This window comes from Magnolia sinica, chromosome 2 (genome assembly GCF_029962835.1).
Source record: "Magnolia sinica isolate HGM2019 chromosome 2, MsV1, whole genome shotgun sequence".
Lineage (NCBI taxonomy): Eukaryota > Viridiplantae > Streptophyta > Magnoliopsida > Magnoliales > Magnoliaceae > Magnolia > Magnolia sinica.
In genome coordinates this window covers 16195115-16212063 of record NC_080574.1, presented here as the reverse complement: position 1 = coordinate 16212063, position 16949 = coordinate 16195115, and the positions used below count along the sequence as shown (strand labels likewise).

Genomic DNA, 16949 nt, shown 5'->3' with positions numbered 1-16949 from the left:
ATTAGAAACAAAAGAGAAGTGCAATTAGAAAAACCTCTGGCTGCAATTCTACACAATCAGCAAAATCAACATCTGCAACCAACTCCTCTGCATTCTGAGGTCGTAGTCTTACAGCCACTCGAACTCTTCCAAGAACTATCCCAAGCATCCAAAGAAAAGAAAAGAAAATTCAGAATTGATCATAATTATTTTTTTTTTTTAAGAAAAAAATCCAGACTACAAAACAGATGCTAATGAGACACACCCATTTTCCAGGCAGGTCAACCAATTAGCCTTCTAAGGAACATAGAGAAAAGATACACGCAACAATCTTTTCTTCTTCTTTTTTTTCCTTCTTTTTATCAAGAATCCTGACAATATGATGAGATATAACAAGAGATTTTTATTAAGAGATAATCGAGGAGGAAATAATTCCAAAATAGAGCATCATGGATACCACCTTCATTAACAGTAACATCTGCAGCAGATCCATTTCAATTTATGGTTTTTAATGGTGTAAACAATATACAAATTTTATGGCATGGGCCAAAAGATGAACTATATACAAATTTCAGGTGGACCACAACATACAAAACAGTGGTGGAAGACCATTATAAACATTTTTTTTTTTGTGGGTCACAAAAGTTTTGGATCTAATTTTATCAAAATAGGTTAGATACTAGCAAATGGCAAGTCAAAAATGATAGTGTTGGAAATATGTAAATACCCATGAAAATGCTGGACAAAAGGATAGTGTAACATGGCCATAAAGATATCTACACAAAGAAAGCTTCAAATTGATTAATTTAAAAATAGAAAATGATATTTGCATAATGTTTACTACAAGCAAACAATATCAACTCACCTAAGGCCCTGTTTGGTAGACACCTAAAAAATGATCAATAAGACTACTGATTTCAAAACTAAATCATCCCAAAATTGAAGAAGAAACTGATTGCATAGTAAAGTGAAGCAGCAACAGATTTGGATGCTGGCGTGGGATAGCGTCTATTAATGTAAATAAGTATAAATAGGTAGGAAGCAGGAGCGGGAGTGATAATCTGATGTGTGATTAGAAGCGGAAGCAACACCTAGTTAGAAGCTGTGTTGTCAAATCGCATAAGTCTTCTATGATGAAAAGCATCAAATTGAAACATAAGCAAGCAGCTTCATCATTCTGAATGTGTTTCCACTGCAGATAATACTTTGCTCTGCTGTGAAGCTCTTTCGCAGGGCAAAGAAAGATACAACCATCAGAGAGGTATTTTCCCATCTTGATTGAAGTATCCAGCACCCATCTTCAAATTCAAAATATAAAAGCTGATCTTCTGATATGTTATCTGGGTGCAGCTGAATAAATCCTATTCTGACATCTGTAAGACTGCACTAGTTCCCCAGGCTAGCATGTTGGAATTCTCAAACATGTGCGGAGTGCTTAGTGACCAGGTCCTTGATTTTGTTTCAGTCAATTCAGATTCTCAGCATTTAATTTTTATTTAAATAAAAAAAAACTAATAAACAGTCCCATCTGATTCATAGTGCAGGGGCTTCTCAAACTTGGTGGGATGATATCAAATGCTTAGGAATGTGCATTAGTGGGATAAGTGCCATAGTTTGCATGAATTTCGGGCCAATTTGGGATTCTGTCAAGTTAATAAAATCATTAGATGGGTTGAGACAACACTCTTACTAAAGAATGATCTGTTACGAGTTCCAGGAAACTGTGGGAAAGGAGAATGATCTGTTACAAGTCAGGAGTAAGCTAAGTATCTAAGCATATCCATGACACTAGCAAACAATAAAAGATTGCATATTGATTAGAAATTAAAAATTATAAAAAAAAATTATAAAAAAAATTAAAAGATCTTTTATATCTAGCTTGTAATGCTAAAACATAGATGTCGTTATGCATACAGCAGCACCTGGCCTCAACTGCATCCGTTGTGTGAAGAGTGATGAGGATATTTCATCTGGGATGCCACTAAATGGATGGGCCACAGCACGAAAATACCATGACAATGCAAATCCCTAATTCGGGATTCGACAATGCAAATCCCTAATTAGGTATTCTAAATTGCAGAAAGCAACAGCAAGAAGGGAAAAGGTTTACATCATACTTAAGAATCGGAGATTCACGAGCAGCGGAAGGCCGAACTGCAGCAGAGGGCCGAGGAGATAGAGAGAGAGAGAGAGATAGGGATAGAGAGAGTGAGAGGGAGAGGGAGAGGGAGCGGAGAGGGAGAGGGAGAGCGAGATGGAGAGGCAGAGAGAGGGAGGGAGAGGGAGAGCTTGAGGGACTTGAGAGGGAGAATCGGCGCGCAGCTGGAGATGAGGGGGCGGAAATGAAGTTAGGTTTTTTTTTTCTCCTTCTTAAAGAACCCTTTAACCGCAGTTGTTAAAATCGGCCGCTAGCAAACGGTAGCCCCATCAGTCGGCTAAGCTACCCTTTCTTGTAATGCTTGCAGGCTTAAGTAGGTCCCCCTTGGGTCTTAGAAAGGCTTGATTTTTCACGATTTTATTTTGATATTACTAATTACTTTAATATTAGTTAAACTGTTATTATAAATTCATTAGATTTTGCTCCGCCATCTGTTGTGCACGGGAATTTCGTTCTTGTCTTCTAATAATGTCTCTAATCATGATTATATTTTGCATTTTAAATTTTTCATAAGAGACTTCCTTTATATATAAAAAAATCCATCTTTTCTATGCTTATCTTTTTTACCCCCTTTCAAATTTCAAATGGTAGCGTATTACTTCTTTAGAGCTTAAAGTGTGTGTAGCCAATGATTGTTGTTATAACTTATTGTATTATAGAGATACTAAATAATGAACTTTTCATCACTCGGTGTCTTGTAATAGGTATAATGATCATAGCTACTCATGGTAAACCTCTGACTCACCATGAAAGAATTAAATTTCATGTATTATTATCTACGCGAATATTTCAAGTTGTATAACGATTTCTTCAACCTGCAAAATTTTGTTCTTTATCCTTTATATTTTGAAACCTTTTAGTTGTTTCATGTAAATCCGTTATTCCAATTTCCGATATAGAAAAGTTGTCTTTGCATCCATCTATTCTATCTCGAGATTGTATTAACCAGCACTAATACGAGTGTGATATAGATACTTGCTTCACCTCAAGCTTGAATATCTGAGCGAAGTCAACATATTCTCTCTAAGCGTAGCTTTTCGCTACCAACATTGCCTTACACCTATTATGTTTCTTATTAAAGATTGACAGATGGAAGGACGTGTTGATATTGAGCATCATCTTCCTCAAGGGGATAACTACTCTGAATTCATGAATCTTCTCTACTCATTGAGATACCTTGAATCCACGAAGAAAAAATAAAATAAAATAGAAATTTCAAATAAATTGATTGATAGATAATTGTTTGATGTGTATGTGTCCCTGTTACACTATTAATAAAGTTTTTAAAAAAAAAAAAACTAAACAAATTTGTAATTACCAAAAATAGTAAAATCCTAACTCTAACAAAAATCTCAATTCTAGTAAAACTCCTCTAAATTCTAATTTCTAAAAATACACTTTTGCTAGAAGAGTCCTAGTATAATTACAAGTTGTTTTTTTTTTTTAAAAGAAGAAAATCTAAAACTCTAAAAAATAAAAAAAAATATTAAAAAAAATCAAAATTACTAAAAATAATAATTTTTTCTTAAATTTTCATTTTTAGTTGAAAGAGTACGTTTTCTAGAGAAATGGATAGATGCGACCCACTTTGTGGGTCATATAACCTCGAATAACCTGTTTCAATAAAGATTAATAGGTTGTGCGCCCCATAATGATACTCGAATAAAAAATTACGGCCAATATACGGTTCACATTCTTTTGGTCCAACCATGCTAGTACTGTCTCTGTGCTACGTCCTACATCAAAGATTCAATTGCACCTAATTGTTTTATGGCCAACGGAAAGCTCCACCAACTCACACATCTCATTCTTATACAAGTAGTTTATCTCTTCATGCATCGTTGCTTTCTAAATTTTGTCATCTACATCGTCAAGAGTCTCCTGCAAAGTATACAGATCCCCCTCGCCCATAATAAGGATAAATATAATATTTGAGTCATTTCTATATCTCGCCGGTAACTAAAATTCTTTGACCGATTTCTTCTCACATGTGGTAGCTCCACCTCTCTTGTATATTTGTTTGCGTCTTAGTATTAGCCTGTATCATTTTTGTTTATCTCAACATCCACAACGGTCTTTTCATCATCCTTATGTTCATTCTTATGGAATATAGATCATTCGTTGAATTTGACGTCACGACTGAAGATAATTCTTCATGCGACTCGTTCATATAGCATTTATCCTTTTACACCATTTCCATAGCAGACAAAAATGTACTTTTAATCCTTTCGTTCAACTTATCTATCTCAATTGACAATACGTGATATTAAACATCACAAGTAAATACTTACAACCCTGAATAATTTCTTCAATGACTACTTCACGTCCTCTACAATATTTATAGGCCTATCATGATGTATGTGTTGTATCCACGCGGTTCATCCATTTAGAAAAATCACTATAGGGCATTAGACTAGGAGTGAGAAATATCCAAAGCTCAAGTGGACCCAGCACATAAAACAGTGGGGATTGAACACCTGCCATTAAAAACTTCACTGGGCCACAAAAGTTTTGGATCATGCTCATGTTTGTGCTTTAACTTATACCATGTCCGAGTTAACTTATGAATACGGTGGATCGGTTTCAACGGTTGACGTTACCTTCCCCACTGTTTTCCGTGGTGTGCATTCCTCGGTGTGTGTGTGTGTATATATATATATATATATATATATATATATACACTGACGCTCGAACACAGCGTCCAGCGCCAGCGCTGGCGTTCAAACAAAGAGGGGCCGATGGTGTGGGGCCACGCCCAGCGACCATGAGACATGTGTTTCATCCACGCCGTCCATCCATTTCTCTAGATCATGAAAGGCCTTGGGCCCTAAAAATGATACCGATTCAGATCTCAGGTGGGCGACTCCACAGAAATCAGCGAGGACAGAGACTCCCACTGTTAAAACATTCCTAAGGCCCACCATGATGTTGATTTTCCATCTAACCTTTACATAAGGCCACACACGACCTGGATGAAGGGAAGACACAAATTATAGCTTGATCCAAACCTTTCTGCGGCCACGATAATGGACCACGCTGCCGAGCTGAGGCCCACCTCATGGGACACACCCGGGTGTATGCGTGTTATCCAAACCGTCCATCCAGTTTGAAATACCATTTAAGGATCTGGACCATAGAATGAGACAGATCCAGATCTCAGGTGGACCGCACCACAGAAAACAGTGGGGTTTGAAAGTTCACCATTAAACCCTCCTGAGCCCATTGCAATGTTTATATGCTACTTGACAGATGGTGGGCCCCACTCTGGCTCGTGTGGGACCTACCCAGGCACGTGTAGAATCATCCCCAGGTCTTAACAAATGAAGCAAACCCAAATCATAGTGAACCAAACTGCTGGAGCCAACTGAAAAGTCTACCGTTGAAACCATGGGCCCACAGTGATGTTTGTTTGCCACCTGATCCAGGGACTGGAACCTGCCGTGGACTCCCACCATCATGTATGTGAATTACTCGGGTGGCCCACCCCATCTGACCGTGGAAAAAGGCTATGGGCCCTGATCTGCCTTATTATTTATCTCATTCCCCCAAATGATCTCTCCAAATGTATGGATGGCGTGGATACAACACAAACACATACATCATGGTGGGCCAAATAACGTAGTGACGTTTCATCAGTATCGAAGACTCGCTATCGTCGGGTTCAGTAGCTAATCCGCGTCCCATCTACCGAACGGTTGAATGGTGGCGGACCCCACAAAGCTCGACGAATGCCAACTACCACGCGTCGAATGTGTGACCGATGCCATCATGTGTATGTGTGTATATATCGGCTCTCTTCCAATGCAATCCCAACCAATTCAATCGGTCATGTCCTCTTGGATTGCCTCCCATCAACGGCTCATCATCGACAAGAAGAAGAGGATCGGCGGTCACTCCTCACCACCGTCCATCAAACGGCTCACTCGATCCCACAAAACTCCATTCCCTTTCCTCCCCAACTCCATAATACTTCGTACGATCCTCGACCCGCCAAAATCTTCCTCAAATCCCACCACACCAACCCCTTTCTCTTTCCTTTACCCTTTCCCTTTCCCTTTCCAAGTCGTCCTCCCTTCTCTCATCTTCTCTGCTGCCCTTCTCTCTCTTCGTCTCCTTCCCCAAGATCTTCCTCTTCGCTGGCACCGCCTCCTCGTTTTCTCCGAAGAGGCCGAGTCTGCTGCGGCCAAAATCCCCTCTCATGTCTGGCAAGCAGTTGTGGCCTGCGAAGATCGCCGCTTCTTCTCGCACTGTGGAATTGATCTTATCGGGATATGGCGGGCTATATTGCTCTTTCCAGCTGGAGGTGGCGGCAGCACTATCACTCAGCAGGTCTGTTTCTCCTTCCCTCACTGTTTCCATTAGAATTTCTGGATAATATGAGCCTAGGTCTTATTCAGAACAGTTTATAATCGATCTCAACCATGCTTGGATTGGGGAATTGGAATGTGTTATAAAGGCCGTAGGCGTGGAAATGCGCCACACTGGCCCATCTGGATACTGTCCCTGACCCGTCCACCCTCCAGCCTTGGCCTTATTATTATTATTTTCTTTTTAATTCCCAGCCAATTATCATTTACACACCATATGATGTGTGAATGCCATCTAACCCCTCAATTAATGCACTCATCACTCATGTTAGGCCTCGAGCCCTAAATTCAGCATGATGCATAATTCAGGTGGCGACATGAAAGGGAACAATGGAGGACATGTGGGAGGGTGTCACCCACTGTAGAAACTTTCAGATGGAATGTGGGGTCCATTATGTTGTGTATAACCCAAGTCACCATGTGCATCGCACCAGGATGAAGGGCCATCAAAGTCAGGCTGTTCCAAAAACTCAGGTGGGCCACACCATGTGAATGCATGATTGTACATTGCTCCTGTAGTGTGTCCCAGCAGGTGGTTTTGGATCATATTATTATTATTGGGATGTGCAGCAAGCATGAAGAGGCACACTGGATGCATGGTTTGATGCCAGGTACATATCATGGGTGGGCCCCACACAGCTCGAATGTATTACCATAAGTTTGAACGCATGCGATCACTCTCCTTTTTCCCCTGAATTGAATAACAAATGGGCTGGGCCCAGGTTCGACCATGTTTGATTGAAGCCCAACCCATGAACAAGCCCAAGTGCAGGCAAATTTGTGACCACTACTGATTAGGCCTGTTGAAATGGCTGGACCAGGCCTAAATTCTAGCTGTTAATTGTTAAACAGGCCTACCTCGGTCAGCCTAACCCATTGCAAACCCTATGCAGCCGCATAGCTCCTGTAGGCCTCACCATTGGTTGGCCCAAGAATACTGTCAGACGGTCCTGACCACCTGATAGTAGGGGTTTTGCTCATTGAATGTCTCCATCCATTTGCGGGACATCGATCAAACAGTTAGGACCATTTGATCCTTATGGCAAACGAACAGCATGCATTGTGCTGATGTCTTTATGTATTTCAGTCAGGGGGGCTTGTACACGGTCGCACTAATATTGGTTTCATAGTATGGATGTTATGTTGATGATGTGATTACCAGTCATCACCATCATCATCAAGATGACATGCCTGCTTGATTCGGAATAGAAGTGTAACAATGGCTTGCTCATTTTGAATTTTTTTAGAGCTCTCAGTGTCATTAATGGTTTTTCTAATACCACACTTCTTTTTCTGTTGATTTCAATTGGCAGCTTGTGAAAAATGTCTTCTTAAAGCATGAACGTAAGTTTTCAAGAAAAATTATAGAGGTGGTGTTGGCATTGATATTGGAGATGAAGATGTCAAAATGGAAAATTCTATGTTCCTATCTGAGTAAGGTAATGTATGTACATTTCTTGCATAATGCCAATGGTGGACACAACACTCTGTTTGTGTCATGGTTTTTGCTTCTAAAAGTTCTATTGTATTATTGAATTGAATTCATTTACTCAGACGAGACTGATATAGTCATATTTGTTGTAGAATCTTTTGAATGTTTTACTTAGAAGAAGGCTTTATGGATTAAGCTTGCAATCATGAGTTGCAGGAATTAACAAAACATTTTAAGAATTAATGGAATTAGCTTGTTTAATATTGTATGATGAAGATCCAAGTATCACAAGGTATATGAAATCTGAATTGTTTACTTGTAGTAATTGCTAAGCTTTCGTACGTGACCGATATATGGTGTATATCCATTCCGCCATATCCAAACCAATAAGCTAAACTATAACCAAGCTTCTCCAGAAGTTTTAGCATCCTTAATCTGACCACCCAATCGTTTTAGTGGTGGTTTCTGCATATTTAGTGTTTTGTCTCTCTCTTTGACATGCCTTCATTTCCTCTTGTTTGTTAGTGGCACTCATGTTCATAAGCCTAATTTATTAAAATGAAAATATCAGTACATGAAAAAACTAAGCTTGACACGTGACCCTCTCATCACACGAATCTCAGGCCCAATAGATTACAATACAAAACAAGGAAAATGCTACAAGACTGAAATCCAAGTTGCCCAAAAGCTGACTACAAATCCCCCCAATTTCCTATGAAATCTGCTGTAGAATAGCTTCAGAATTCCTGCTTTGATAATGCCCAGCTGATAGCAAATAGCAGGTCCTTTTGGTAGATTCGACTGATGAGACCTTATTTTCAAATATTATAGTCTCTTTTCTTCCATAATTGCCGTAAAATCCCAAATAAACACATCTTCCACAAAGATTCCTTACAATCCTTGAACAGCCATTCGACCAGCATGCTTCCTATTGATTTATTGAAGAGCCACACATCTCCAAATATAGAGTTAAAAAAATCCCACACTTCTAAAGTGATCATGCAGTGAAAGAATAGATGATTAACTGATTCTTTGTCATTTCTACACATGACACACATATTGGGAAAGGCCATCTTCTATTTATCTAGTGTAAAAGTCTGGTTTGCTGTAGCAACCGATGCAATGCTCTGACCCTTGAGGGGACAGGGCCTTCCACACCCTTGCACATGGTGGACGTGAACCATTCCTTGTCTAAGCGTGTTTAAGTGTGATTCAAATCAATGCATGTTGCTGAGTTCTCATAGCTTAGGTGAGCTTCTAAATATAAACACTCAAATCTGACTGCATGCCCCTTATTATTAGATGAAGAAAGAAAGCAGTAGTTTTCTGCTGTAAATTACTCTTAAGAGAATATGAAACTATGCATGCTTTACATTCCGTCTCTTAGATTCCTTCCTGCTTGATTTTGATGTCAGATCTATGATTGGAGTAAATCTGACATGCAAATATGATTTTACAGATATATTGGGGACATGGGATGTATGGAATTGAGTCGGCATCTGCCTTTTATTTTGGGAAGCACCCTTCCTTTCTCAGTTTGGCAGAATCTGCAATGTTGGCCGGGATTATACCTTCACCTGAGCGTCGATCACCGCTAAGGGAACCAAGCAGGTTTATGAGCTTGCTGTACTTGTGGAACAAGTTTGAGTTATTATTTTCATTTCCACTGTTAATTTGTTATTGTTCATCTTCTTTATGATTACTGTTAGTGACATAGCTTTTCCAACTAGCCTTGTTTGGTTACACCCTTGCACTTTTTGGTCGAGGTTTTACCCAGGATGCAATTCTGCATGTTTCCTTCTAGAAAAAAAAAATCCCCCACTAACGTTCAATTTCTTAAAGAGGGAAGATCGCCCAAGCTAGAGCATTGAGGAGGATGGTTGAAGCAGGCTTTCTTGATATTGAGACAGCACTGTTGGTCGTAAACCAACCTCTCCGTTTACGCTTTGATGAGCCAGAACATGCAAATGGACCATCATGCAATACATGTTCTTTTGGAGAGGTACAGTGCAAGACTTCTCTTCTTTATTTATTTATTTTTCAAAAATTGTAAAATTTTTTTTTTTGTGAATGGGGGTTATTCAGACTTGAGAGTTGATTATTTTGGACTGGATTCATACATTTAGCTCTGTTATAATATATGATTTTGACTTCTTCTTTTTGTGCATACAAGTACTCTTTAGTGTAATCTTTAGGTTAAATGAGAAGGATCTTCATGGATTTAAACTCACATTTGATTCTGTATTGGGTTCCTAAAAACTATCTTCTCCTACTTATCGTCACTTTCAGAACAAAACCCTTGTGTTCAGTTGAATAGTGGACTCTAAGAGAGTATCAACTCCTAAATGTTATCCGTTGGTTATCAAGCACCTGCTTCCCACACCTGTTCATCTATTTTACCTCCATGATGTATAAGCTATATGCCAAAAGTAGCAACATTCAGATGACTGTAGCATCAATTGGATGATTTTTACCCGTTGAATGTTGACTGTTGGTTGGACTTTTGCATAGCTGGACATTTGTAATCTTCAAGAGTCCTCCAATCAGCGGCTAGATTACTCAACATGCGTGGTTTTGAAGGTACTCCTCATCTGTGGCAGGGCCCACTAAATGAAGGGATTCCATATATGTGGATTCCATGTACTGATCTCATGGTTTCAGATATCGAAGGAACCAAGTAGTCTCCATTTTTGTCTTGAATGAGCTGTGTTGGTTTCATTCTGACTTGGCTTGTTTTGGTTATTCTCAGCCCATTTTAGTCTTCGACCCTCCAAGACAGATCGAAACTGAGTCGATGGCCCTCCAAAACCGACTTGGATCAGTTTCGGTCCAAAACAAGTCGCATTCTGAAACTGGGATTTAAAACCATGAATGATAACTGACATAGATAATATTGAAAGCAGTGTGTCTTCCTGGACATAATTCTTGCTATAATTGCAACATTGAGCTTCTTTTTCTTATTGTAAAACTTTTGCCAATCTACCCTTTAAAAGCCAACTCCAAATTGCTAGGAGAAAGGCTTAAGATCCTGTTTGGTTGCCACTAAAACATGATTAATCTCATTTTAGTCAGTAATAATTATGTGTTATAGATCATTGTTACATAAATTATGGGTTATCAAGATCATTTTCAATCCTTACCAAAATCTCCAATTTATAATTATTGTTAACTAAAATGAGATGAAATCATTTTCAAGATGCACATGTGCGTGTGTGTGTGGCGACCATATGGGGCCTAAGATTTTGATGACATCTGAGATGGTGCTTTTGATGGCAAAAAATTAACTTGTAAGTGAAAACAGGGAAATCCTAATTTTTCTATTTTATCTTGGAAAATGTGTTTTTCACTGGTGGTTAATGTGAAACTTTTAAATATTAATGAGTGTTGGTCGATCTATTGATTGGCTACAAATTTTATATATTTATTTTATACTGATTTTTTTTTTTTTTATACAACACATGGTTAAGCCCCCATAAAATGGAAACTTATTATCTATAATTTGTTTTTGGAATTATTTTGACTCCTACATGTGTAAACATGTATCTTTTAACATCTCCTGAAGTTCCACCGAAAAAATTCACCTTTTCTCCAACGTTCTCCAAATGTTTTCCTCAGACAACGGTATTTTCCTGAGTGTCGACAATAATATTGGCTATACCGATGCATGTTTTTATATACCTGATCATTGATACATGTAACAATACTATTACTTTAAACACTAGGCCCTACTGTTGGCCCATTCCCACCAACATTCATTTGCATTGGAAGGAAGAAAGCCCCACCATTCTTTACATCATCATCCTCTTTAATGCCCAATGCTACTCTCCTCACACAAACAAGAAGAAACCATACTCAGCCATCATTATTACATAGAAAAGGAAGAGGAGAAAAAATGGAAGGTGGTCTAACACCTTTTAGAAAACACAAAATAAAACTAAAAAAATCAGCTACAGAACAATCTATTTTATTGTGGTTCTTGGAGGGAGGGAGGGGGGAGGATGTTTTCAGAAAGAAAGTAAAACTAACCCCCACTTGGTTTTTACTCTTTTTTTAAATTTTTTTTTAATTTTTAATTTTTAAATTTTAATTCAGCTTGCTGCTGGCCCTTAAAATTTTTTGAAAGAAATTGCTTCTTATTCAAATTGGCTCCCAAACAGTTTGGTAATGTTCGCACTCCATTGAAATTGTGGAAATGAAAGATAATCATTTAGGGTGTCAATGACACGGGCCCTTATTGGAATAAAATTGAAATGCATCCATAATTCCATATAAATAGAATTTAACACAACTATGTAAACAATATAAAATAATAGCTGAAAACAGATCATGATTGTCATAAATTCCAGTGGGTCATGATTGCAAGTAATTGTGAACATGTTTATGTCCAATCTATGTGTTGGAAACAACCATTATACTTTCATCTCTGTGATTGGGGGAGCTGCTTTCAGGGTGTATTTGGAGGCACTATCAAATTGATTTTCAACTATCAGTCTAATGAAATGGGATATAAGCAGATGGTGACTTCCCTCAACATTCATATCAAAGGCCTAGGCTCCAGATTGCAATTACTATACTTTCGAGTTGGATTTGAAAGAAAATTTGAGGGCTACATCCTCAGGATGATCAATAGGAAACATCACTAAATTTTGACATTCCTACTTGATCAAACTGAAAGTTCACAATTCAATTCATTTGTGCACCCAAATGCAGCCTTACATGAATCCCAGGCAGTGTAGTGTGCAGAGAACACGTGGATTGCGATATTTGCATGTGAATCAGTGGTTGTTTTGAATAGGATTCAAGTGCTTAAGAAATGTGGTTGTTTTTCATTTGTAGGAAGCTGGGGAGTCCAAGAAAAAGACAGGCAAAACCACAGCTATCAAAGAAGTTTGGAATTGGGAGAAGGCAAGTGCTGTGTGGGAAGTTAGAGAAGATATGGAAAAATGGGCATTAAGGATTCAGAAAAGAACCTCTGTGATTATGTCTATTGGAAAATCAAACTGAATCTTTTGTTAGATATTGGTAAGAAATGCCTTCCTTTCTCACGTGCTGGCTCAAAATTTACTGAAAGGTACTTTCTTTTAAAATATGCAGTTATTGAGGAATTGTATGATTTTCAGACTGACAACCTAGTCTATACAAGTGGGGATCAAATTCCTTGTGATTGCTTTAGCAAGGACCTCTTTTTTTCCTCTTCGCAGAAGGTCATCCTCCTGCATGTATTTATTGTTTTGCCTCCCTTCTGTAAACATTGTGCAAATTACCACACACTCGGAAAATGAGGAGAAAGGGAGGGAGAGAAACGTAGAAGAAGAACATATAGGATGCATCTTGGTCCTTCTCCGTTACTCAGGATATTGAAAAACCTGCCATGTTATAATATAATCTACTTGCGTGTGTTTGGTTTCTGCTGCTTTTTTTTTTCTGAAAACAAACAAACTTCCCAGTTTTCCTAGGAAAATATGTTTGGCTACATCCTTTTCTTGGTGTTTTTTTTGTGTGTGTGTGTGTGTCCCACGTGCCCTATTTTCCCAGTTCTTGGGAATTATTTTCCCAACCGAAAGCTAGGGAAAAAATTCCTCTGAAAATATAGAACTAATAAAACAATAGCATCCCGTCCTTCTCTCTGCGCCTTCCATACCACTCTAGCACAATCATCTCCTCTACTCTTCCTCTCCAAGTGCAAAGGCGGGCTCCTCATGATAGGCGGCTAAACCACCTAATGACCTTTCTTATATAATAAATATGGACCGTTTATTCTTCCATTCATTGATTTGATGACTAAGGTCGTTTGGTCAAAGTAACTTTTGGGAAGGATTAGCAATAGGTGGGCCCCATATGTTGTACAATGATTAGCTATATTCCAGTATGATAATATGGATTGTCCGTTCCCTAATAACTAGTTGGATGGTTGGGATGATGAGATCACTTTGTTGCACGGGCAATTAAAGGTGGTACCACATGATGGATGGCCTAGATCAGTGATTAGACCTTTTTAATATAGCAAAGATGGACATTAAATTTCCCATCTATTGATGTTACACTCCAAATTCGGAACCCGGTCACTACTACTTCCCAAATCTCGAATTCGGGTCGGAGCAACTCCTTCGCCACTTACTAAACTTGATGAATGGTTGCGAACTTCCCGACACCAAACCCAGCTCATGGTGGCGGTTAATCTGTTTAGGCGGTTACACATTCTGTATATGATATCAACGCATATCAAAGAGACGAACCTGTTCGACATGTCACACATAATATGGTGCACCAACTCAACAGTAATGAAGGAAACAATAGTAAACTCCAACAGCTCTTGCGTGCATCCTGGAAAAGTGTAAGTCATCTGTATGAGTAAACTACAGCTCGTGAGTCTACTGCGTGCCGAGAGTAAAACACGGCTTATCAGGGTGCTCACATAAAGACATCTAAAACAACCATAGACATGTTATCGACCAAGCATATTATCATAGATGAGCAGGTTATCAAGCATGTCGTATAACTATACAAGTTATCATGAACATGACATCAATAATAAGCATGCTACTCAACAAGCGACCATGAATCATTAGAATAGCCAATTATCATGAACAAGATAATCAAATTTTATTTTCTACTATATGACATATGATGGAAAGACAATGGTAGAGCTGGCTCGTGGAGTTGGTATGATAGTACATGGTATCGCAAGCCGTGGGGTTCATCACAATAGACTTCTATCCAACCCAGTCCCATACCAGATTTGGATAGCTAGACTCGATATAGTAAACTCCTGATTTCAGGTTAGTCTCATTCCTAACCGAAATTGTAGCCATTGCGAAGGTGCACATAATGATTTATTTGCGCACCATCAATCTGAGTGAATAGTGGATGAATGAATGCATGAGTCAAATGCTGAACATCCCTTATTTCTGTGAATACATATCCACAACACATGATACATCTCCACCAGGAATCATGAACATACCACGCAGGGGTAAGCCACCATCCTCACATAAGAGTGGGACAACATTTTCTCACCATCCGCTAGTACATATCCACAACACATAATACATCTCCATCAAGAATCACAAACGTACCACACATAGGTAATCCACCATTCATACATAAGAGTGAGACAACATTTCCAAAAAGCAAAGTATTGGGCGTGTCAACCAGTACTCATCTAGTAATTAGCTTAACAATGGGAGACCCTAATTTGTTTTGCCCAACCCGGCCTCAGCAGTCGGAATACCACCCACCTTGACCCGGCACACGACGCTAGGTAGGCTCGTCACACCTCTTCGCTTCCTGGTCCCGGTAGTGGAAATGACTCTTGCACCCATGATACTGTGCTCACTCCCACTCGACACACGAAGAAAGAGGACCCGATTGGCCAGTCTTAGTGGGTTCATTGGAAGATAGGCGTCTCCAATATCGGGATCTAAGCTCGGGGTGACCATAACGCACCCTTCTCAAACATTCGCAATAATATCAATACTTGGGCCCTTACAATGCCTCACACACAAACATCCACTCATGAAACATATCACCATGAAAGCCCATACAACCAAGTACATGATCACCAAACCATATACATACCCCAACTCCTCTCGACTTTCATCCAGGCACAAGGACCAACACGAGGGCCCCAAATAACCATACGGACCAACACAAGGGCCCAATCATAGTACATTGATGCATCTCATCCTCATATAAACCAGCACGAGGGCCCAAATCAAAACGATATCCAAAATCCCTCGACTCCTCTGGATCTCGTCCAGGCATACGGAATAACACAAGGTCTCCGATTTCATGATGTGTTCATGTATGCATATAAAATGGATGCTCACAAATCTACCATGTGTATCAAACTATCAGGTTGATATCAACATAACAATGGCAAGATAGATTAAACTGACAAGGCACGGCACATAGATACTTAACAATAGACCATCAAGTCATAACCAATTATCCATGGGAATATTCATCTACACCCATAATCCCTTCTTGATACGGGCTGGATCACGGCCTTAGTACCTATAAGCAATGAGTCTTAACATGGGCCCAACTAAGATTCAATCATCAATTCATAATCCGGTCTTATAAGACCCACGTTGTGTTTAAGCTACACATTTCATACCATATCTATCACATATTGGTTGCATAACACATGTTATAATCATCGTGTGTGAGCTACACATCACACATCATCCACACATGGCAACATATCACATGCATTCACCATACATCACATCACATGTCGTAATCATCTCATGCCCTCATGGGCTTTACTTAACAATAGTACCAATCAGCTAAGTAGACCAGCAAACTAATAATAATCAAACACCCTTCCCTTGACCATGGAAGTGAGATCACTTGGCCTCTCATCCAACGGTTACTTGTAACCGGCTTACATCCCAAGTTCCATGGGCAAGTAGGCTTTCATAAGCCCAAGGCACTAGGCCCAACACAAGAATAACGAATGTGACGCAAAGGTCCATACGTTTAAGTGTCTTCAATAGCACACTGAGGCCCTATACTATACCTCTTATGAATACTTAACAAATGGCTACCAGGGCTCACATTACACAACATGTAAAGATTCACATGCATCATCAATATCATAGCCATCATCCATCACTATCATACATGCCGTAGGCATTAGTTGTCTGTTATGTATGAGGTTATCCTTACGTTCACCAACATCATATATTTATTATCATCCATGCATCAAGTAAAACATGGTTATCTTGTCCATGTTATCATCATGATAATCGATACATGCATTATTATCACTTGAATATCAAGCATGGTGGTTAACTAGCATGTTTTGTCATCATGCATATACATACATAATATCATCATCATTATCATTAGGATCGTTTCCACTTCATGATTAATATAAGAAATGTCATAAGTACCATAAATAATTACTCATCTATCATCAATGCATATGCCATAATTCACCATCCATTAAATCATATCTACCATTTTAACCAACAATTCACCATCATCATTATAATGTTACCATAAA

At 39.0% G+C, this 16949-nt stretch overlaps 1 protein-coding gene across 2 annotated transcripts; it reads left to right on the top strand.

Moving 5' to 3' along the window:
• Nucleotides 1–5809: 5809 nt before the first annotated feature.
• LOC131236426 (uncharacterized) lies at nucleotides 5810–13112 on the top strand. 2 transcript variants are annotated; one of them, XM_058233571.1, is made up of 5 exons: nucleotides 5820–6466; nucleotides 7818–7943; nucleotides 9396–9547; nucleotides 9779–9938; nucleotides 12773–13112. In XM_058233571.1, exons 1-5 carry the CDS (start codon nucleotides 5837–5839, stop codon nucleotides 12938–12940), a joined length of 1236 nt encoding a protein of 411 aa, XP_058089554.1. In that variant the 5' UTR covers nucleotides 5820–5836; the 3' UTR covers nucleotides 12941–13112. The 2 variants fall into 2 exon arrangements, with proteins under 2 accessions (XP_058089555.1, XP_058089554.1); XM_058233572.1 differs by lacking the exon at nucleotides 9779–9938 and having other exon boundaries at nucleotides 5810–6466; nucleotides 12773–12981.
• Nucleotides 13113–16949: the final 3837 nt, after the last annotated feature.